This window comes from Ornithodoros turicata, chromosome 2 (assembly GCF_037126465.1).
Source record: "Ornithodoros turicata isolate Travis chromosome 2, ASM3712646v1, whole genome shotgun sequence".
Lineage (NCBI taxonomy): Eukaryota > Metazoa > Arthropoda > Arachnida > Ixodida > Argasidae > Ornithodoros > Ornithodoros turicata.
In genome coordinates this window covers 149,654,164-149,677,588 of record NC_088202.1, presented here as the reverse complement: position 1 = coordinate 149,677,588, position 23,425 = coordinate 149,654,164, and the positions used below count along the sequence as shown (strand labels likewise).

The following is a 23,425-nucleotide window of genomic DNA, read 5'->3' as shown; positions in this document are numbered from 1 at the left end:
CGTCTTTCCGTGAAAGAGAATCTGGGATGTAGGACATCATCCACCGCACACTTCCTGCAATGGCTGAGGTATTTCTACCGCACCGCAGCATATGCACAGCAATGCAGTAGGACGTGTTCGACAGTTTCAGTTTGCTGACAATGTATGCAGTTTGCGTTGTCTAGAGAGCCAATCTTGAATAATTGCGATGTGCTGAAAGCGCCCCTTGTTCGCAACCACTGCAGAAGTGGTTTTAGAAGGTTACAGAACGTGGTGTCCTCCTGTCAGGGTGAAAGCCTCATCACCAACCATGGGGAATATATGGGCTGGTACGTGGTGCGTCAACTCCGCCCACAAACACATTGTCTTGGCTCAGATAGGGGAAGAAGGGCAACGGCCCCCCTTGCCCCCCTCCCGTGAGTGCGCACGTGCTCAACCCTTTAAGCCATGTTCAGCGATAGTATGGCACGTTCAAGTGCTTCTAAACACTTACACTACGTGCAGGAAAAGAGTTTCAGTTTTTTGTTGCCCCATATTCTGACTGCGACATTTAATTCGCGTACTTGCACGGGTAAATCATAACTGACGAACCTTTAATGCAAACGACGGCCAATCGTATACAGCAAACAAAGGGCGTACCAAACGGCCCCTTGTGTAGCTTATTCGTGTGTGTCGGAAAGAGCCTTCGAAAATGAGCGGAAACACCTGTTGATTGCCACCGGAAATTCATTATAAATGTTATCAATGAAAGCGTGACTCAATCGAAGGCAGTAAACGCTATTTATTCTAAAGAGCTCGTAATTATCGGCTGCCATTCATCGTTCTCGGAGGAAGTCACGATAAGCAACACTGGGCAATGACAGCACTATGAAACCTTCTAGATTGCTTAGATGCGCACGTAAAGACAGATACCGTTTGTGTTGCCTGCGTACGTGGCATCTGTTTTTCTCACGACGTTTTAGCTGATCGTATTAAAGCTTACGTTGATGTTCACGTATCAGGTTTTGCTTGTTTTCAAGAAGGAACGTGCTCTGGTCAGTGTTTACGGAACAGACACTGTACATGTCCGTGTGGTGCGCATTTTTCTGGCACACAGAAAACTGGTTTAAACTAATGGTTTAAGACAATGACGACCGTTAGACTCGAGAACTATAAGGCTCAAGGTTGAGACTTGTCTGTCCTTTTAACGAATGTCAAACTCCATGGGCTGAATTCACATGCACATCTAATGAGAAGCACGGCCTATAAACGGTATGCAAAACACAGCGCGCACGGAAACCTCCGGAATTGCGCCATGTCCTCCTTGTACGACCCGAGTCACATATACACACGACTCACGTCCAGCTGTTCTGTCACGTGACTTGCCTCACACATGTGCTGGTGAAACGATGGGTTCAAAGGTAAGGGTGGCAAGCAAGGTAAGAGAGATTCTAAATTCCTGGTTGCATTGAACGGTCATTTCGATTTTTGGGAGAGAGAATTATGTTAACGTAATGCAAAGGGCTGCTCTTTTTGCCATCCTGTGACAATCTACGCAGTCCATTTAACAACTATTTGGTGCACTGTATATTGCATTTGGTACAAAATAAAAGTACGACTGCGGCAAGTATCGGGGTCAATTATCCTAAAACTATCTATGTTTCTGGACACTATCGATAACTTATCTATTGTTTTGCATCACTACTACGCGTTCCCTTGCTAGTTTTCTCTCTGGCTTCTTCTTCTTCTTGAATGTGAAGACCGATGGCACAGCAATCTTCCATTCTATCTGTCTGGTAAACAATCACATGAAATGCAGTGCAACCAAACGTAGCAATTATAAGGGAGGTGTTCAAATAACGAAAATTCAGTTTCACCGAGCTGAGAAAGACAAGATTTCATACCAGTGCGTAACGGTGAGTATCACAGCCGGTCTCAGAGCAACAACTGAAATTGTGCTATGCTTTTATTTTGTACCAAATGTTTCTGATGTATAAAGTGCGCTAACAAGTTCTCAAATGAGCTGTATTAAACTGTATAAAATTATCCTGTGATGGAATAACAAAGCATCGTTGCACTAGGCTAACGTGATTTTCTTGCACAACCTATGTCACCGGGCTCAAAGCATTCAGTGCCATAAGGAATACAGACGCTTGAGGCTCCCTTACCTGGTTTACATTACCCTTTGAAACCCGCGTCTCATCACACAAATAAGATAGTGAAACAGCATATGTGAGAAGCATGACACGCGACAGAACTGTTGTATGACAGTCATTTGCATTGCTCGGGACGGGTAGGACGCCTCAGACATGGCGGAATGCCGGTAGGTTCCCGGGAATGCTACGAGATGGCGCTAGGTCTTCGCATATGGCCAGTGCCGTGTATGCCAAAGGGAGTCTGGCAATTAATGGGACCTGCATATATCTGAAGCTCCAACCACTGTTTGAGCCCTGTGGCCAATCAAGAGCGAAAATACAGTTCGCTATTAATCCTAGTCTATCGAAGCTATACAGGGTGTCCCAGCTAAATGCGAAATATATATATAAGTACTCGTATATTCATCTTCATCTCGAAAAAAGTGATATATATAGCACTTTTTTCGAGATGAAGTCAATTGCAATATAGCATATGCTCAAGGATACTCATTAAGAGGGCAACAGCAAACTCGCGATGCAATGTTCTAATTAATTTTCAATAATAAACTTTTTAATTATATAAGCTACGAAGTTGTCCCAGAAGCGGCCCAGAAGATGTCATAATCGTAATGAAACTCATTTGCGAGAAAGAAGGTTAAGGAAAATAATTCTGTTTTGGCACATTGCTTGGAAAAATACATTTCCAATAAGTTTCCGTGGATCGACTGGTGAGAATTATTTTTCGTAACTATCGCGTGAAAAATAAACATAACTCTTAGTTGCGAGTGAATGGCAGACGTTGTTTATCCTGTCGTAATTGAAAATGTGCGTGCACAGAAATATGTTACCGCATCTGGACTGACCCGCATCCACTTTGTGGTTTCGCCTATTAACGGCAATGGAAAGAATGTCCTCGCCCTCATTGCTTTTGGCATAAATTTACGATTACTTCTCGCCGACCTTTGTGGCTTGGACAACTTCTGTTTGCCATCTGCTTCGCAAAACGAGACGCTCGAAAACCCTTCGAATCTTTTTGCCTCGCACAAGCATGCCATTGAGCAATCTCGAAATGCCTTAAAATTTGTTAGGCGCGCAACCTCTTGCGTCGGCGAATTTTGTTCTCAAGTGCGCCCTATTCGCTGACCTATACATTATGCGATTAAGGTACCCTTTTGGTCGTCGTCGTCGATACATAACGCATAGGTGCCTCCAAGGACATTGAGAGGGTTATAACAGAGTTCGAGGTAACTCGTTACTGTAACTAAGTTCATTTTTTTGGTAACTTGTAACTTAACTCGGTACTTTTGCGCCGTGGTAACTTTCAGAGGAACTCGTTCCTTTTTCATGTGACTTTGCCAAAGTAACTTAAGTCAAGTTCCAAGTTATTTTTAACTCGCTCTTCGCTCACGTCCACATATTTTCTTGCTTTCTCTCCGGTTCCTTCGTGGCATTTTTTCCCATAAAACGTGACAGTATTCAATCAATGACAATATTTTATTCAGGAAGTAAGAACCGCTGCCATTGAAATGAAGCTGAACCATTGTGCGCCCACAGGGAGTAAGATGCAAAGCGTTGGAATAGCCCTCTACCAGAGAAACGTCATCATGACATTGGTAGACAGACTGAAACCGAAACAAATCGGAAGGAGAACTGCGGTTCCGCGAATGGGCACTTGTTCGCTGTCTCCCATTGAAAGAAAAGTAGGACCGAGGGTGGCGTCCCTTTAAGGGACCATGTCGTAACCCCCTCAAGACCGTGGCTTTCGGGCGCGACTGTGTTCACCTCTAGCTTAGTAGCGAGCGTAGTTCAATTCAACCAAATATAGACCCTGGGAGGAAGTGACCCTCGCCTGCATCAAGGTTCCGGAAGTCACAGTCAACGGAGAGTGTCTTTCGAGTTGGGTATTGTGCCAATCACAATGACCGGAGGGTAAAGCTCGAGAGATAGGGGCAACGCAAGGAAGAGGCCATACAGAGGGGTGGTATAGTGATATCAGATCAGAGGCATCTGTGTCTATCGCCGATTGCAGACAATTAGAGCTCAGAATAAAATTAGCTGAAATTGAGCTTGAAAAAGTGAGATTGCAAAACGAGAGCAATGCTAGGGCCCATGCTGTTGTGACTGGAACAGGAATCGCTCGTTCCTAGTTTGTTTGAAGATGTGGAAGCAACGCTTGACTGTCTGACACTTGAACTACTCAGTGATAGGGATAAGTCCCGTTGAACGGGATTAAGGTTGTCTACCGCAGAATATAAGCGGCAGCTCAAAAGGATAGAAAAGGGGAGACCAGAGCATTGCTTGCGCTATTATTTTTTCAACAGATTGAAAAAGCGCCTAACAAAATTCATTTGTCCTTAATGACTAGAGCGCGAGTAAATACGCATTAAGAACTCCCAAGATATGTACTCAACTATGCACTAAAAATATTTTAAACATGCAGTGAAAACCCTCAAAATATGCAATGTTTTTCCTCGTTCTTTGCAACAAAATATTGCATCGAATGCATATTTAACGATATTTGAGCGTTTTATTACTGATCATGCTGTAAATAAGGCCACCTTCGTGTAAGAGCACACCACAAAGAAAATAATTGGAGGAGATTTACACATAAGGTGTGCTAGCCTATTTGGGGGGCGACATGTTGCACGAACCGCTGGGTACACTGTTAGAAGAAAATGTATATAAAAGGGCTAAAATACCACATTAATACCTCATTAGCACAGCCTATACCCCGTTTAAACCATGTGGAATTTATATAGACTACCGAAAGTCACAGCTAAAGGTATAATAAGGTACAGTTCCCAATTATGTTGATGGTGTACCTTTCTCTCCGCTACATGTGGAATCACATTAATTTGTATCGGAGACGGTATCATCTCAGTTAAACAGTAAGTTGATTTCAAAACACACTCGCCAATACAGTATAGCATTCTAATCGGGTTGGGTAGTCATATCTGGCACCTGAATATTTCTTCATTAAATAACTAACTAACTATACTAACTAACTCGTGCGAATGAGGGTCTACAATTTGCGAAGCCACGCAGTGTGTATCTGTACTGCAGCAAATTCCAACTGCTCAGGAAGAGACTTTTCCTGATATTTGTTGGTGTTGTTGCTCGGCTTCCAATTTGATGCTAATCCATTTCTTGTTACTTCATTTCTTTCGTCTCCGATTCACATCCATGCTTTGTGTATTTGATGTGAGTTTCTGCGCGAGCGTGTCAGGGGGTTTTCTTCTGCTTCGTTCTCGTTCCTTTTGTCTTTATTTTAATTTGTGGCAAGCTTGTCTGGGAAGCCACCACTATGATATGGCGCTGCACGAAATAAATCCAATATTACCGGTTTGCGGAATTATACCTCAAGGCCTTGAAAATAATACCCTCCAAGAGGTATATGTTTGTACCCTCAGATGCAAATAATATACCGCCAGGAAGGTATAACGATAGTATACCTCGAGGAAGCTAGGTGCAGCGTTTATATACCCTGAAGGCGAAATGTTTTTCTAACAGTGTAGGACTGTGGATAATTTCGTCCACCTGCACAGTGTGGGTAGAAACAGACGTCTGCTGTGTTTACCCCTGTCGTGATCAGTGTTATCCGACTTGTATTAGAAGCTTTTTGAAGCAGTTGAGCGTTGAGTGCTCAAGTCAGGGGCGAACGCCGTCCGTCTTTATAAAGATATAGATATAGTTAGAATGGTTAATGGAGTGGCGAAGTATAGCCCGTCAGCGTCCACCGTGCATTCGCATGGGAGCCTCGCGTGCCGTTGTAAAAGAGGGTACGTCTAACGCTGAGAAAAAAAGAAGGGAAAGGCTAGCCACGAGGTAGGCTTTCTATTCCCAAAAGCAAAACAGAAAGAAAGGTGAAGAGACACAAAAAATTAAGAAGAAATACAGGAAATCGGTGTGCAGCCAGTAATATAGGAGGTGTCAGAGAGTATAGCTTCCCGGTGTCAGCACAGACGTGACTTGAGCGTGCTCAGTATAGCTCCAATTATGTAGCACCGAGAGGGAATGCTCCCGGTAGGCTAGATGAGTGAGACAGCACCGGACCGGCGACCCTCGTAAAAGGAGATTCGGAATATCTGCGCTCTGTTTTTGATGCTGGATCTGTTTCACACAGTGGACCATCAAGGTGACATTATTCCGATTGGGACCTGGAGAAAGAAGCCTTCTCGAAACGAGTAAAACCTTCCACGACAAAAAGAGTGCTATGACGAAATATGCACTATTAATGTATTTTCATGCAAGCCATATCGTTCCATCATAGAACCCTTCTAATCGGTTCGAGACGAAAAACATTTTTTTCATCGTTCACGTACGAAACCACGCCAATAAAAAGACATGCATTTGTACGAAAATCCGCGCTCTGTTAATGACTATTAATACCATTAATAAATAATAATCTTCAACGGAATAAGAATAATTTGGAGCAGATTAACTACAGGGTGTAATTTTACCTCGTTACGCCACCAACGACTTGCACTTATTAACAGAGTTTTCGTGTTATTGCAAATGCGGCAACCCAATGCCCAATTGTTACTTTGAAGATCGTTACGAGAGGATAGAGAGGTATCAAGCGAGCTGGTGGTATAGATCCATAACTTAAAAACCCGAGACTAGTGCTGTTGAGTAAACTTTCAGCTGTGTTTGAGACCTTGTCTGTGTTGTCGTTTCTTTGTCCCGTAGTCTCGGATTTTAACGATGAAAGATGAAAGGCTTTGTTTGTACCTGTCCCTTCTATGTTGTTCCAGCCTCAGATTTAAAGCTCGTTCTATCCAGTGGCGTCACTATATATGTCCGCATCCGATACTTCTCTTTCTCTGCGGCGACATCCTATGGGAGCACGTCATTTTTTTCTGCCTGTGGTAAGATATTTGGCATCTTTTGGCACACTCCAATCGGGAAAGAGCGAAAAGCAACTTTGGAGCGCTACAATGCTAACTCGCGCTTCCATGAGCACGCAGTGTACCGACGGAAGACACGTTGGCGAACCTATAGTAAGTAACGTTCCAAGAGAGGCTTTTCCGTATAACAGCGAATGAAAGATGGGAATTTGTGACACACACCATAGGATGTGAAGATGACTGTACGGCGTGTATTAAAGCGTTGCATTTCCAGCGAATACTGTAGAAGTCGTTTTTTTTTTCGGCGTGGAAAATATTTTAGCGTTTTCGAACGAAGCTGGTTTGAGAAGGGATTGGCGAGAACTTAAATTCACAACATCGAATTCTGAGAGTGCTTTGCTCTTGCCATTCGTACCGTGGTCAATACTCGTGCATATGTCGGCACGTTTCAAGATATCCGTTGTTCACGGGGATGGCGGTGTTCTAGGTCAATCCCTTTCTTCTCCTCACATATATGGGAGGAAAAGACCTGTATACAATGGCCTTTAGGGAGCCTGCAGGAGGTACTGGCCGTGTGCAGGTCAGCCGGTTCATTTTAGCAGTTCTCATTCATTATCACTCAGGGCATTGAACACTTCGGTTGAGATGTCGTACTATCATACAAGCTGGTTTTGAGAATGCTGAACGCGAAAAGTGAATGCGAGCGAGTTTTCACGCCCAGCCCGAAATTTTGTACGTCCCTGCTGCTCGTAGCACGTGATTCACTACCGGAGCAGGTTTTATATTTCACGCAGCAGTCAATGTACTGGTGTCCATAGCAACCAATCACGGCGCTGCAAGTAAATTCTGGTTCCGATCCAGCGTCCTTTTTAGCAATCGTCGCTCTTAGGAAAAAGCTGCAGAAGGACATCTCCAAGCACAACAACTTCCGCTCGTGAGGGTCCATTCTACCAAATACAACTCAATTACAAAGGAACGCACACAAAAACAGGAAGGAGAGGAGGGTGCTGCCAACACTTCGTAAAGCACATAGGCCAAACCCACACACATACACATAAAGGGGATGATGATGTTGTGGGTCATTCCCCACCGTTATGGCGGGGGTGCACTGCCCCATTGCGCTTGTAGAAAGGACGAGAAAGTGATGATGATGGAAAAGTGTCCTATTAGAGTCCGTCCATTAGTCCAGTGCTGGACAGGAACTCAGCAACAATTCGTAGGCCTTGCGTCAGATGTGAGAGGTCCGACCGTGGCCCGAGGATTTTGGCTAAGTCGAGCTGGCGTTGATCGACGCGTTTCAGAGCAGTTTCCATGAGGGCGCGCTCGCGATCGTACTGTCCGCAGACCAGGAGTATGTGATGGAGGTCACGCGCACATCATACGTGGAACACGAGCTCGACGCGCCGACACCGAGGAGGTGTTTGAAAGCCGGTTTAAAGCCACATTGAGCCTCATGCGATGGAAGACTGTGGTAATGGAACATGGCATTCGCCGGGGGAGAGTAAAGGGCAACCTCCATGGAGCGAATGTACAGCGAAAAAGCTGCGAACTTCGCTCAGCGTCGGACGCCCAGCGCGAGGCGTCAAAAGTATGAGCGTCCGCCGCCGATCTGCCCATGCCAGATATTTTCGCCCAGCGTCCGCGATTCCGGAAGCGTCAACTGTAGATGAACCAATCAAAGTGCTCTTCCGCTACGAATCTACGCCAGATCGCTTGCACGTGGTCGTCTGCTTTCGTGAATCATCGTCATCGTCCTCTTCTTGCAACTGGATGCTGTCGTCTGCTCGCTGTTTCGTCAACTGCATCGTCAGAACGTGAGGCATTCTCTGCCAAGAAACATGTTTTCCTTTCGCAGTAGTGAATATGCCTTTCGGTACGTTACTGGTCGCATCTTTTCAGACAGTTGTTGGATTTAGTTGCAAAATTTGTGACATTAAATGCACTTTTTCGAGCAACTGATTTCACAAAGCTTTCACCTTATACCCTGGCAACAGTGACATCACAGCATAACTTCCCGACGCCGTCCGCTGGTTTTTCGCTCCATGGAGCTGGTGCCGGCGAACAACTGGCGGTGGAACGCGCGTGGCAGTCTGCCGCGCGAACTTCGTTGCAAAAATTCGCTTCATGGAGGTTGCCCTTAAGGCAGAATGCGGGGTCAACGGAGTAAAGCAGAGAGTGGGCGGCAGAGGTGGGCAAATGCCCTCACGATCTTTGCCCTCACCTCAATTTTCGTCACAGATGTTTTTCCTCACCTCACCTCATTTTTTGGGGTGACCTCGTTCCTCTCCTCACCTCACCTCAATTTGTTTCTGAAAAATTTTGCTCACCTCACCTCAACCTTCTTTCTGAAGTATTTTAATCACCTCACCTCACCTCAACCTTCATTCTAAAGTATCTTCCTCACCTCACCTCAACCTTCTTTCTAAAATATATTCATCTTTGTTATAATTTTTGCCTCGTCGAGCTCACCTTAGCCAGTTTCTGTAAAACGTTTTCGCTTCGAAATTGCTCTTTCAATTAGGAGTGGCGTTGCTCATAGCCACAGTTGCTTCGTGGTGCTAACACGGAATCAAAAGGTATTAGGAGTGGGTAGGTGTATACGTTGCAGTTGGCTTTTTACTGCTTCATTGGTTGATTCGTGACAACAAGTTGCAAGTACCCACAGCTAAGATTCATTGCCTTGCTTGGTTCGTCCTTCTTGCAACAAGTATCCACTACATGTACGATCAGTAAAAATTGGACGTCGGGTACATGGGTAGAGAAGTTGCACAAACCAAGCAATTTTGAGTTGTTTTTCATACTGACAAGGCAGGAATGGCTTTTATCGATGATCTCTCAAGCGAGAATGATAATGGAGCCGAGCAAGTCGTTCTCGGGATGCTATGCAGCTATACTTCGAATTACTTGTACATTTTGCATTTTTGTCGGTTATGGCTTTATATTATCGATCAATAATATTTAAATAGCGGACGTATTCATTTGCAGCCGGAATTCGGGGACCTTTTCTTCATGACCCTTGTTTTGAAGCAATCAGGTAGACGTGCTGTACGGATTACTAGTGACTTATGTGTGGACTTACTAATTAAATTACTTTATGTAGACACAGACCTCTTGTGCGTTTTTACCTAACTTCATTGCCGTACTAAAAGCTCAATATTTCAATTTGTTGCAAAACGGAATATATGCCATTATTTGCGCTTATTGCCGTTAAAGCGCGTGTTGTTGCCCCCATTTCTTACATCAGTCTCTGATAAGGCCATTGGTTGTCATGTACTATCGTTCCAAATAATACGTGAAAAACATCTGCTTACAGACTGACTAGTTTGGCTTCGTTGAAATCTAAACACTCAAAGCACACGGAACTATACTGACTTGTTCATGTGTCTCACATCATGTATGTGACTCAACTGACTAGTTTGATTGTGTTGAAATCTGAGCTAAATACATATAAAGCACACATAAGCTATGTTCACTTGTACGTGTATCTGATATGACACGTCTATCATGTATTTGACTCGACTGAAAGTCTGGAACTAACGCGCTTAAAGCGAACACATTTTAGTGTAGAGAGCCTATGCTCACAGTAACATTTCTGCTACATTGGTAATAGAAAAAGCTGGCTCTCAGTGCCCTTTTAAGAGATCGCGCAATTGAAAATAGCCGCTCCACATTTCCTCACCCTCCCTCTCAAAAATTTTTCGTCACTTCACCTCAATCTCAATTTCGGAAATTTTTCCTCACTCACCTCACCTTAAAGTCCTTGTCAAAAAATTTTCCTCACCTCACCTCTCCTCAACCTCCTTCTCAAAAATTTTCCTCACCTCAACCTCCCTCTCGAAACATTTTCCTCACCTCACCTCACCTCAATCTCTCTTTTGCGATTTTTTCCTCACCTCACCTCACCTCAATGTGCGTGAGGTGAGGGTGATGTGAGGGTGAGGGCACCCTCACCCTCATTTGCCCTCGTGAGGATGCCCACCTCTGGTGAGCGGTGATGTCACGTTGCCATTGAGAGTGCATCTTGGGGAGGCTTGAGAAAAGGTAACGGCGTATTCTCCGTCGTTATGGCGGTACACTGCCCCATTGCGCTTGTGGAAGGGATGAAGGTGTCTTATTCCGCCAAACCCGCTGTGCACACAGCAGCGGGATTTGCGCCCCATGCAGTTTGACAAGCGTATTTTTTCACGGTGCGTGGCCATTTTACGCAGAGCGATATTCACAGAAATACGCACCATGCAGATCGGTCTTTAATGGCAGGGTATTTAACGTGACTCCTCCCCTTCTCCTAGGTGCGGTTATCACGAGGCAGCACTGGAATGCTACGTCATATTACACCCTGCAAGTAAGACTGCCTAGGCGGGAGAGCGACGTCTTGCTTCGTCGTGGCCTGCCCAGGGATTTATGCATATCCCCCACCGAAGAGGTCGATTTCTGGGGAAGCTACTGGGCCTGACGATATGAAAAACGGTCGTTGTCGTACTTCCCATGTTGGTGGCCGTTGTCTACGCGTCGCAGTAAATTCATTTAGGCCTGTCGTCATCCCCACAGGTTTCATGCGAATGCTTCAGATCATTAAAATCAATGGCTCTCAACATACAAAAAAATATATATATATATATACACACACACATATATATATATATAGTAGTGTGATTTATGCATCATTCGCTCGAGATGCCTGCCACTGGCAACGACACGACAATCGACAGTGAGTTGATTGTGAACTTAACACGGTGAAACGTATTGTCTTGGGTTGACTATGTTACAAGAACTTTTCAGTGAAACTCCGACAAATATCTCGCATGACAGACTCCTTTGTTAATAGCGTACCCATGGAAACAGTCTTTTTCCTCTTCACCATTGGTCGATCGCTTCAAAGAGTCTGTTGATTTTGTGCCACTCTTAGTTTTTACTTCGAAAATTCCCGTTTTGGGGAAATCTTCCCTCCCGATAGAAAATGCGCGGCGAAGCATGGGCGCCCTGAGCGTAACCATGGAAACCGGGTAATTTCCCCCTTTCAGTAACTGTGCCGCCAGCTAGTGGAGGCCGGGATTACTATAGCGTCTGCTCTGGCATAAAAGGAGAAGGAAAGTAATTCAGCCGAAGGTGACTAGACGTGCAACACAATGCTCTCCGATGAATCTAGGGACGGCACTTTTACGTGAGTGATTTCTATTTCAATTAACAACGAAATTGTTCTTTTTTTTTTTTTTAGTGAGGGTACACCAGCAGTTGTGGCAGCTTTTGAAGAACGTCCCACGTTTAAAATACTACGTTCCCTCGCGCCTGTCGTCTACATGCTATCACAGCGTACAACTCTGCAGAAACAGAAGGTCACAACATCATCATCCAGGGGATCCCCGGACACTGCGGTATCAGTGAAAATGGGAAGACGGATGAGGCTGCTCGAACTGCTCACCATAGCAGAACTACTTAAAATTTACTTCAGCAATCTGACGCAAAGTACTTGCTCGTCTCTCTGTAAGACCATGTGAATAGGCGATGTCATGAATCATTCGTTCCACGTGCAAATCGACCCCAACTGCACATACTGCCTGCCATCCAAGATGCAAAGACCGTTAAAGTCCGTAATCCATCGCCCGCGATTCAACGTCCCGTTCGCTGCAGCATTTCTTCATAAGGTAGGTGCCGTTGGATCGTCGAAATGTTCAACTTGCGGAACCTTGGACAACACAGAGCACGTGCTTGTCATCTGCCGGCGCTTCGACTGTAGTGGGAAAACACCGAAGAACGCCCTCGCTAAACTTGACAACCGATTTTTTGTTGTTCAGAACGTACTAGGGAGTTGACAAAAGCAGCATCAACAACCTGCGCTGAATGCCCTAGCGAACTACCTCAAAGACATACTTCCGAAGTAATCTTTTAAAGCACTAAATGCTTTCACACATCAAGCGTCATGTAACAGCTGGTCGCACCAAGGTTTCTACTTCTAATCTAGTATAATCTACGTTCCCGTGAGTTTTACAGAGAGAAAGCGACTCCCTATCCCTCTCTTCAAAACAAAATGAGGGAAACAGAAGTGAAAGTATACATGTACACAATTACAATGAGCACCCAACCTGTGCTCATTGTAATTGTGTACATGCATACTTTCACTACTGTTCCCCTCATTCTCTAAGAAGCGCGGTCAACCACGCGAAAGCTAGTGCCTTAATAAGTCTAAGAAGCTACATTGTCTATATTTTGGGTGCTGCTTTAACTTTTATACGCTAAGCGCAATCGAATAATTAGGAATACAATTTGCGTTATTCTGCTCGTTTTCTAACTTTTAGCTCACATTTGCGAAACACACACAGGTATGTAGAACATATTGCATAGTATTGGCTACAAAAGCTAGTTTCCGTCACACAGTTGCAAAACAAGTGTGAGCGTGCTGATAGCACATATAAAACTGTGTTTTGCAGATGTATTGTTCGGTGCAGGTAAACAAAGCATGGTGTCTTTTAAAACAGGAATACGAAAATATATCGGAAATGCAGATATATATCGCTATAGTGATTCATTGCACTCCAAACGTACCGCCTACTCTGCTTGTACCTCTGGTGAAGCATTTCTGGAATTGCCTAAGCTTACACAGGTTGCCGAACGCGGTCTAGTTCATTGTTTGTTTGTAAAGAAAAAAAGAGCAGAAATTGAACTTGTCTCCAGACTTGTTCTGCTACTCCTAACATAAATTCCCACTCCTACTCTCAAAAATGTGTTCTACTCGCAAGTTCGCTTTTCACTATTCACATGTTCGCTATTCAGAAGTCCACTATTCACAAGTTCACTAGAAGTCCACTATTCACAATTATCCCATCACGATCATGCAAAGAGAATCCTAAAATGTTGTGTCCATCCCACAGCTCTGAACAAATTTCACAAGTGCCGCCAAGGCAGCATCCCTCATGTTCGGTGTCCAAAGTCCCAACACCTTCACTATATTGAAGACCCTGCTGTCTAGTTGGGCAAGTGTGGCCTTCAGGTTAGCTCTTTGTAATGCATACTTAGTGCAGTACATTATAATATACTCACTATCCTCCACCGTTGCACAAACCGAACAATTCGATGAGTCGGCACTTCCAACTTTATGGAGAAAATGACGGCCATAATGCACATTCAACCGACACCGGTGTAAAAACGTCTCAACAGAGCGCGGTAACGTAGTCGGAACACAAAACTTCAGCTCCGGATCTATGCGATGTAGCAGCGACGAATCCCTCTGCAATTATACCCATCGCCGTTTGCACAATTCCTGCCACTATGACCTTAATGAAAATGTAACATCTGGCTTTGAGTATATCACCGGATGTAGTGTTGAAGATAGATGTGCTATGTCCGCTAATTCGTTCACATCTTGATTGTACTCTCCTATATACCCACATGTCCAGGAATCCAGTGCAGAGTTACTTTGCAGCCAGCGGCTCTACATTTGTTGTATTCATGGAATATTTGGCGAACTGTTGGCGTCATATAGAGCCATTTCCCAAGCGGTCTAGTTAATTTCTCATATTACATACGTTACACTGTGGGTATATGAGCCGCACAAAATGAATAAATAGTAATATTATCGGTGTACTCCAACGAGCTTATTAATGCTCTTTGCACACCTGCTTAGTGGCTGTACAGAGGCGATTAACCTAAAGCTGGTTCACATTATTGCGTTTCAATGCTTCCGTGCGGCAGCGTGCAAGCGACGTTGAGCTGACAGCGAATCATTGCAACGGAACCTCCTTCAGGATACAACGAAGCTACACGTAAGACGCTGTAATGTGAACCAGCCTTTAAAGCAGTTGAATGCTGACAACGTTCCAGGGAAAAGATACGTGATATTTTTCTCCCTCTAAATGTTTCATTACGGAGGTGACCTCACATGGGCTCGTATAGTGAAACGCTCTGTAAGAGAAGCTGTCGTGTGTGTGTGTGTGTGTGTGTGGGGGGGATATATTTATTAGACGAAAAGGAAAAAAAAACGGGGGAAAGGTCAGCCGAACGAGACGTCGGCTTGCTATCCCAGAAATAAGAAATAATAATAAATAAATAAAAAGAAAAGATAAGAATTAAAGAAAGAGAGAAATAGGAAGAAATAAGAAATAAAGAAAAAGAAAAAGAATTAGGAAATAAGAAATAAAGAAAAAGAAAAAGAATTAGGAAATAACAAAAAACTAACAAATGTGGCTTGAAGAAGGGAATGAGGCTGTAAGCAAGAGCATCAACTTATAATTCCTGTGAGAACTAAGCTTTGGTGCAGTATGCCAACAGCACGGCGTTGGCTGTGGCGGGAGCAAACATTATGCCATTCGTTTGATGATTTTATCTCGTGGAGTAGCCACTTATTGATGACTCGATGAGTGGTCGCTTATTATGGCAGTTGCGCCAATTGATCGCACTGATCAATCAGTCGAAAGGAAGCAGACGAAAGAGTTTGAGGTTGGGATCAGCGGATATTTCGGACAAAATATACTATCACTGCAGAAAAATCGTCTTGTGCTTCGAACATTCTGACGGGAAAACTATCGAATGCATATATGTGCGATGTGCATTAAATTATGCGCATCATCTCAAGGTCAACGTCAATCTGAAATAATATATATTGTCTTTATACTTGTCACAGTCCTCGAACAAACACAGCACCCCACACGTGTGTATTGCAGTTCTGTTTCCCGGTTGCTTAAAAAAAACATCTGTCCGGCACAGCAACACGGCAAAGAAACTGCGCGAATGGCTGGCGCTCTGTTAGCAGCCATTCGCACACGTGTGATTCCAAGAACTATTCCCTTTCTGTAACTGGACCCGCAGTGTTCCACGGGAATGTTGACGACAGATTTATGGAGGGGGACAGAATAATGAGCTGTAAGTAGTTGGTATCGGGCTAGCTCACGAAGAGGTCGCACTCTTTTCACGTTGCGTATCGGGCGCCTCGATGTTGTGCCACCAGTATTGGGCTGGTGTATTCTTCAATCAATCTGTGCAATATATAGTGTTCTCCTGCTTCAAGCTCCATCTCCATCCTCCTCAAGTACAATCAGACTTTTCTTCAAGGTCTACTTCTCCACTGCGCATCTCATCTCTACGAGGGACCTCACTCACCGGCGATTGGACATTCTTTGACCGCAAGTTGCTTTGTTCTTATTCTTTGAATGTTGCCCTTCTGTAATGCGTAACTGTAACTGTCATGCAAACTTCTCTCTCGTGTTCAACTAGTGGTTCAAGTAACTGTCTATAGCTGATTGTTTCTTCGTTAATTGCTTATAAATGTGTGTGTTTCCAAAAACGATTGTGTGACTTGGTCTGCTCATTGGTCGGGTGACAACACAGCTCTTCCCCAGTTACGTTGTCGCGTTGGGAAATCCCTGGATCATCAAACCACGTGACAATACTGCGTGCCAGCTATGTGAGGAAACTTAAATATTGTACCGTCTTTAGACACATTCGACAACTATATATGCGGTAAGTTGCTCCATACCGAATGGTACCCAGCAGGTAAGTAGCGGCATGTTATTTACCGTACTATGATTTGGTAGACGTATCTCGTTACATTTTCACATTTCTAGCGACGCTAGTATTGCGTTACTTTTCTGTGGAGTAGCAGTATTTCGTTACTTAGTTTTGATGGCACTGCTTGAAACGCTTTTCTTCGTTCGTTTGGCTTTTATGGATGGAGCCCAATCGTGAAGGTTTCTCACACCCTGCTGGTGAACGGCAACGGCCATCCAGATTGTGTTCAACGAGAAATATTTACCACGCAGGATATTTACCGTTGCTCGCCGGAAAAGAAAACCTCCCTGTCGAGTTGATCGAGGAGTTATCAGACGAAAAGGGGGAAAGAGGGTTTTCCTTTCGTGGAGCACTTTGGACAATGTTCATGAAATTCCTACCAGAAGAAAGATATCGTCAGAACGAGAAGATGTGTACTTGTGAAAGGCATGGAACAAGAGATAACTATCCGACCGATCGCTACACAGCAAAGACCGTTGTTATTTTGCCTCGGTCGACCAGTCTGCTGGATGACGTTCTTGGTATCCAGCAATTCAAATCGTATAATAATCGCAATAATAAATCGAGTTTTCACATAATTCCTGGCATGGATTCTTGACTTTGAGAGTAATGCTCTATCACTAATGCATTACTGTTAGTGTTGGAGTAATAAAAACGTAGTGTTATTACATTTTAGCCGAGTAATGTGACATTACTGATTGCTTGGGTGTCTAAGTCATCAGTTAAGGATTGTGCGAGAAATGTAAGGAAAATCCCCAACCTCTAAACTGCAATTAGCTCTTTTAGATCTCACCTCTTGACGACATCCTCCAGAATTACTGCCGGTAGCGAGGAGAAAAAATAATCGTTTTTTTTTTCTTTTACAATATGCCCTTCAAACACCATTGCGTTATAGAGTCTTGTGGGAAAATGTAATGTCATTACTTCATTCAAGTAATGGCTTTAGTAATGCATTTCGAAGTACGTAAAGTATTGAGTAATGTAATGCATTACTTTCCAAAACTGCAATGAGTAACTGTACAAATTAAGAGTAATTTTTCCACCTCAGCGTCTGCTCCTGGGATTTCCTCCCTCCGCCGTATCAAGGAGGAACCATGTTGACAGGACAACAATGGACGCCTTTGATTGAAAGCTTTCAGATGCGCTTATATACGAGCACATTCCCAACCTTAGATCTAGAAAAATATCAACACTTCTCTCTTTGTTCCTATATTGTCTTCTGGTCTCGAGTACACGAGGAAAATTCAATTCGAAAACTAGAAAAATGATTGGACTCAGTTGGGTGAACAGCCAATGCGTGCAACGGATATCTTTCGTGGAGGGGAGCTTTTGTTGTTAGGAAAGTCGAAATATGCCGAAATCTAATCTGGCCATGACTTGACGTCATCAGCCCGCATAATTAGCCAATGGCTTTCACTGATTACAAATAAGTGGCGTGGAACGACATTAGAGCAACGAACTTAATAAGAAATCTAGGATGAATAAGTTTCCTCCACCTTTCAAAAAACATGTTCGTCCTGAATGAAGGACCATAATCTGCCACTGATGTTTCCATATTTTCTTACATTTCAGTTCCGGAGAACTGGAGAAGGAAGAAGGTACCTTTCGTTTGGAGTGTGCATTCTTCTGTGGCGGCAATCCCCTGCAATCCATGACGGTCCAAAAGTACGGAGGACGCAGTGCAGCAGTGTCTTTCGATGTCTCGGGTGTAGACACGTTAAAAGGAGCTCAGCATCCGAAATTCGTGGGTCTCATTCCAGGAAATGGAGATATTATTGCACGAAGCCCAAGGCCTGCAAATATAAACAGCGCTCGATCACATTTCAAAGTAAGATGAGCCGAAATAACTCGGAGAAAGCAAGGTATGCGTCGAAGCATCACATGATTCTGAGCCCAACGTCCAGACGATGTCAACGAAGGAAAGAAAAAGGGTAAATACATACAGAGGGTAAACGTAAAACAGGCAGGATAAAACATAAAGAGCGTGTTCATAGGCGTCGACTGCAGGGGCTTAGGGGCATGGGCCCCTTCCATGGTTGGGCAATAATACCCATATTTTGTCTTACAATACTAATACACAATACTTCCTTGAAATCGGTATTACGTATAATACTAATACATAATACTTTGATTCTGAGGTATTATAATACATAATACTAATATTTGTATGTATTACACGAGTAATACTAGTAATACATTGATACATAACTTGCGAGAAAAAAAAAGGAAAAGAAAACCATAAGTATATGCAATTTGCGCATTGCCTGTCGAGACAGTCATTCTCCACTCACGTTTTATTTCGGGTGCTTACATTTTTAGCATGTTCTCAGAGGGGTAGTCTTCTATATGCCCTCCCTTCCCGAATTTGATGACATAGAGCTGGTCAACTCGACCACAATGAACAGCTTGCTCTCACTGTGGCGGAGTCTTGATTTCGTTCAGTCTAGGCGTTAAAATGTGGGCGGTTCAAAAGTGTGTGACTGTCCATAGTGCAACCGCGTACAGAGGTGACTGGACTGGACGCATCCTTTCATACAAGGGACCTGAAATGGGATTGCTCACCCTTACGGATGCTGAACTGGAAGGAATGCGGGGAAGCCTCCAGTAACCTCTGGCCCTGAGGTCATACCCTTTGCGATAATTTGGGGCAGGGGAATAATAGGGGCTTTGTTTGTGTCCGAATGTTTGTGGGACACGAAAAAAATACTGATAAAGTGCACCTGTGACACTCAGCAGGTCGGACTTATAGCCTCTGGGAAAGCATTACACTTTCAAAAGTATTATAATACATATAATACATCGATTTTGTGTATTATAATACAGACACTAATACATTTCGAAAATGAGTATTATAATACATAATACAAATACTCAAAAGTATTACAGTAATAGTATTATAATACAAAGTATTACTATTACTGCCCCCCCCCCCCCACCCGGAAGATTCTCAGGAGGGGGGAGAGAAGTCACCTCAGCTGATCCCCAAGATGATAGGAAAGCCGGCTAGTGCACTTGAGAATAAATCAGTTCTGTTCTGGCATTCACTGAGCTCCAACTCTTTTCTATAGCCAGCTGATTCACTACAAACGTTTAGCGGGATAGCCGAAGAGTGAACGTGCAAATCTGGTAAAGGTATATCTCATGAGACACGGATTGAGAAATCTCCGCCTATGAGCGTCTTGGTTATGCTGAAACATACTCGGCGAATACGAAGAAGACACGAACAACTACAGCGGCGTTATATGGCAACCCCTCTGCCAACAGGCTAATTCCCAAAATCCACCAACAGGAAGGCGACCCCAATCGGAGAAAGTTTGGAAATGTCCTTTTACCGATATTGTTTGTGGCCTTCTCAATGAGGGCCACGTTTTTTTATATATCTTCAACATGTGCTATCGGACAGGGTCGATAGAGGTCGCCTAGACATGCGAGGGAAGTTCGTGTCGCGAAAGTATTTAAGAGTGCGACATCGTCTGTCTCGTCTTTTATGTATTGCGTCGCAACTGTCAGCAGAATAAGCACAGCGGATTTCGCATCGAAATTCACATTTGGCAGCCTTACTTTGGATGCATGCCAGTCGAAGCTCCCACTTATTGCTTCACACGTTTGGAAGACATTATCTTTGACCCAACGTTGAACCGGGCTAAATATCTCAGCTTCATTGATTTTAGAAGCAGGAATAAAGGGGGAAAAAAATAAAAATGAAAAATGGAAGAAGACCTTGAGTAACACCAGGCGTTCCACTATGTATTGCGCCGTTTTCATAGAGGACGTCTAGCGGGTTTAATTTTCACCCGATTTTTTTTTTTTTACTTGGGTGTCATAAAAGAGAGAGGTAAGGTACGAAAGTAACTGAAGGTAGAAAATATTCAATTCTATAGAGTTTGCTTCTGCCACGAGTGAAACTGCGTTTCTGGTTGAGGAAATTTACTAAACGTCTATCACCACTGACCGCCAACAGGTAATTACGACAACAACCACAAAGGGATTAGGAAAGAAACTCCTTTTATCATTGTTTTGTACAATCTGCGAATAATCACTAGTTAGAGTACGAGGTGAACAAATGTAATCAGTGCCCACTGTTGGAAGTGCTTTAAAACGCCTTCCACATTCAGGATTCATTGACAATGAATAAATGGCTAAGAAGCGAGCAAGCTGGTGTTGTGTCTGTCCCTCCGTCTCGGGTTTTACATCAGATTTCCTCGTCATTTGTGTTCCACTCGCTCATCTGCCTAAATTCTTTTATGAAACGGAAATATGGAGTAAAAATAATCTTCTCCTTCGAGACACCCAAAAATACCCAAGTCCTTCTTTTTCTGTTACAAAAAGTCTCTTTTATTTAATTTGTTGAATTTGTGCACATTTGTGCTCTTTTTTCATCTTGGAGGAACAAATTTTAACATACAGAATTGGAAAATTCGGGCAAAATTGGAAACGCATTGGACTTGATGGTGCACCACCTCCATTTCTCGCGAAAAAAACAATCAAAGAAACAAAAAAACCGACTAGATCCAAGAACATCGAAGAAGAATCCAAGAACTAAGTGGTTGGAATGCCTTCGAGCGCGAACAACAGGCGTCGCCACAGAGCGCGTCAACTCGGTGCTGCCATCTAACGGAGTTTCATTGAATCGCGGTCATTCATAGAGGTGCTGGATAGAGGGAAGCGACGTCACTCCTTTTCTAGTTGATACCTGCACGTTTCTCTATTTCTCACTCGTCGGTCTTTACCTTGGGTAAAGTCGTCCCAAGTGGGCTCATTTTGACGAAGAAAAAGTGCAAGCAAACATCCATAGTGCAGAAACTACTTGCATGCTTTTTGTGAAAGAGTATAAGTTGGCCGTGATTAAACTAAGGGCAGGGAACTCTGCGACTTTTGTTTGGGAAGAAGCACCGTTTCTGGCACAATTTTCGGTATATATAAACTGGTATAGCAACCTCTATTGCGACAGACATCCCTCGATGACTTTCTGCTTTTTTTGCGTTGGAAACTTTGTGGTCCCACTCAAAAATGTATACAAAAAATCGCTCTCTGATACCATTCATCAATGTTAACAGAGTAAATCACCTGTTGCTTCCAGGAAGGTAAACACAAAGTACAACAAACACACTGTCTAATGGAACCAACGGGTAACACCATTTGCCAAATTCCATGCACGGTTTCACGATGGCCTTCTTCAATCTTCTTTAACTTTTTTCTGTAATCAGCGATGATGCCGTTATCTAATGTTCGTACGAGGCACATCATTTCCTTATCTTTCCCGTTGTGCTTTTGAATTGCATTCATCGACTCGGGATGCGTCTTCCTTGAACATTGATAGGAAATAGAAACTTGCGTTGGCATGACTGACCTGTGGGCTATCCTCGATCCGTTGTCGCGGCATCCCACCAACAGGTGAAGAAGCAGACGCCCCCGCGCGTTACTCCTCCACCGACGCGCTCCAAAGTTCGATAACAATATAACTCAATAGTTGATTATGTGGGAGAAGCACCGACCGGCCGACCAACCAGAGGGCGACACCGCAGCGCCGACTGGTGGGCGCCATACAAACTAGGCAGTTGAGAAGAGAAAGAAAGAGCGTCCCCTCCTTCACGACGCGTTCTTTTCAAGAGCGCTTTCATTTTTCGTATCAGAAAGTAGCACCAATTCCGATGTTCCACCCATTTTTCTGCACCGTTCCGGCTGCGTGTCATGTCCACTTTTTTGTGCGATGAAAAGTTTCAAGTATGAGACGTTCCGCTACTTGTCCGGGGGAAGATTAACATTCGTGCTCCCCAAAATTTTGACCCCCAGAGAGGCGTGCTGCCATGTCACCAAGCAGCCGGTTTTGAAACCCATGAGCTTCTGTGGTTACGTAAGCACTAGCAGACATTACAGGCTAGAATGGAAATTCCTCGTGTCCAGTTTTGCCAACACGAACAAGCTGCATCGATTGACACACATAATTAGAGACGCCGGGATAATCTCGTTGGAAATGGAGTTTTTGTTCAAGGGGTTGGGAAGTTGTGTGAGACGAATATAAGAAACGGTTATGTGAACCAGAAAGTTTAGCAGGACAGAATAATAATGGTACTGTGATATTACACGTAAGGTTTGTCTGCGCAGTGTGGAGACACGTGCCGCAGGGTAGGACATAACGGCAGGATAACAGCAGGACAGGTCATCCTGAATACCGAAACCATTGCGTCTCCACCAGTGAGGGCTTACGAGAAGCAAAATGACTCTGTTGTCGCCAAGGAAGGGTAACGGACGTATTTTCGTTACCGTTATCCGCCAGCCTTTCAATTTCGTTTCCGTTACTGTTTCCGGTAATGGAACTGCTGTTAGAGAGCTGCGGAGGACAGTCCTTCCGGCTCTGCGACCACCCTGTCTTGCCCAAGTGCTGCTTCGGTGTCACACACTACACAAGCAACTTTACGTCATTGGGATGCGCACAGCTTGCAAGATAAAAAGAGTAGGAACATGTCCTTAGTATTCAGTCACTCTGAGTCCAGCTAACTCTAAATGGGCGTCACCTTCATCCAATGTCGCATTCATAGCGGAGCGCTCTCAGTAGCAAATAATACTGCCATAGCCACGGCGAAATGAAAAACAAGTAAAAACTAACTAAATAAAAACCGTTCGCTTTCATCCTCGTGCTATGGTGGAGTAGAGTGCGTGGAGTCTATGGTTTGCAAGTCTCATGTGTTGATGTCATGGAGTTATGATGGCTGGGATGAGTAGCTAAGCGAGGGAATCACTCTCGAGATCATTTCTGTGCTCCAGATCCAATGTTACATTTTCTTTCCATGCTCTCGTAGCATTACAGGTAATAGAATAATCAAAATACAAAAATAAAATGAAAAGTCGCTCAAATGTCATAGCACAACAGGAATAGCCATTATCCGAATACCAATGGAGGACGATAATTTTCGTTTCCATTTCTCTTTGCGGTAACGGATGACCTTGGTATGCGTTTCCGTTATCGTTACCATCCCCAATTTCGGT

At 43.9% G+C, this 23,425-nt stretch overlaps 1 protein-coding gene across 1 annotated transcript in view; it reads right to left on the bottom strand.

The window, feature by feature from the left end:
* LOC135386392 (NGFI-A-binding protein homolog) overlaps positions 1–21,882 on the bottom strand; it is a 331,002-nt gene extending 309,120 nt beyond the window's left edge. Inside the window, exons 1-2 of the mRNA XM_064616302.1 lie at positions 21,789–21,882; positions 18,041–18,231 (exon numbers count right to left, since the gene is read on the bottom strand). Coding sequence (XP_064472372.1) covers positions 18,041–18,091 — 51 coding nt within the window. The 5' untranslated portion in view covers positions 18,092–18,231; positions 21,789–21,882. The remainder of the gene's footprint in view (positions 1–18,040; positions 18,232–21,788) is intronic.
* Positions 21,883–23,425: the final 1,543 nt, after the last annotated feature.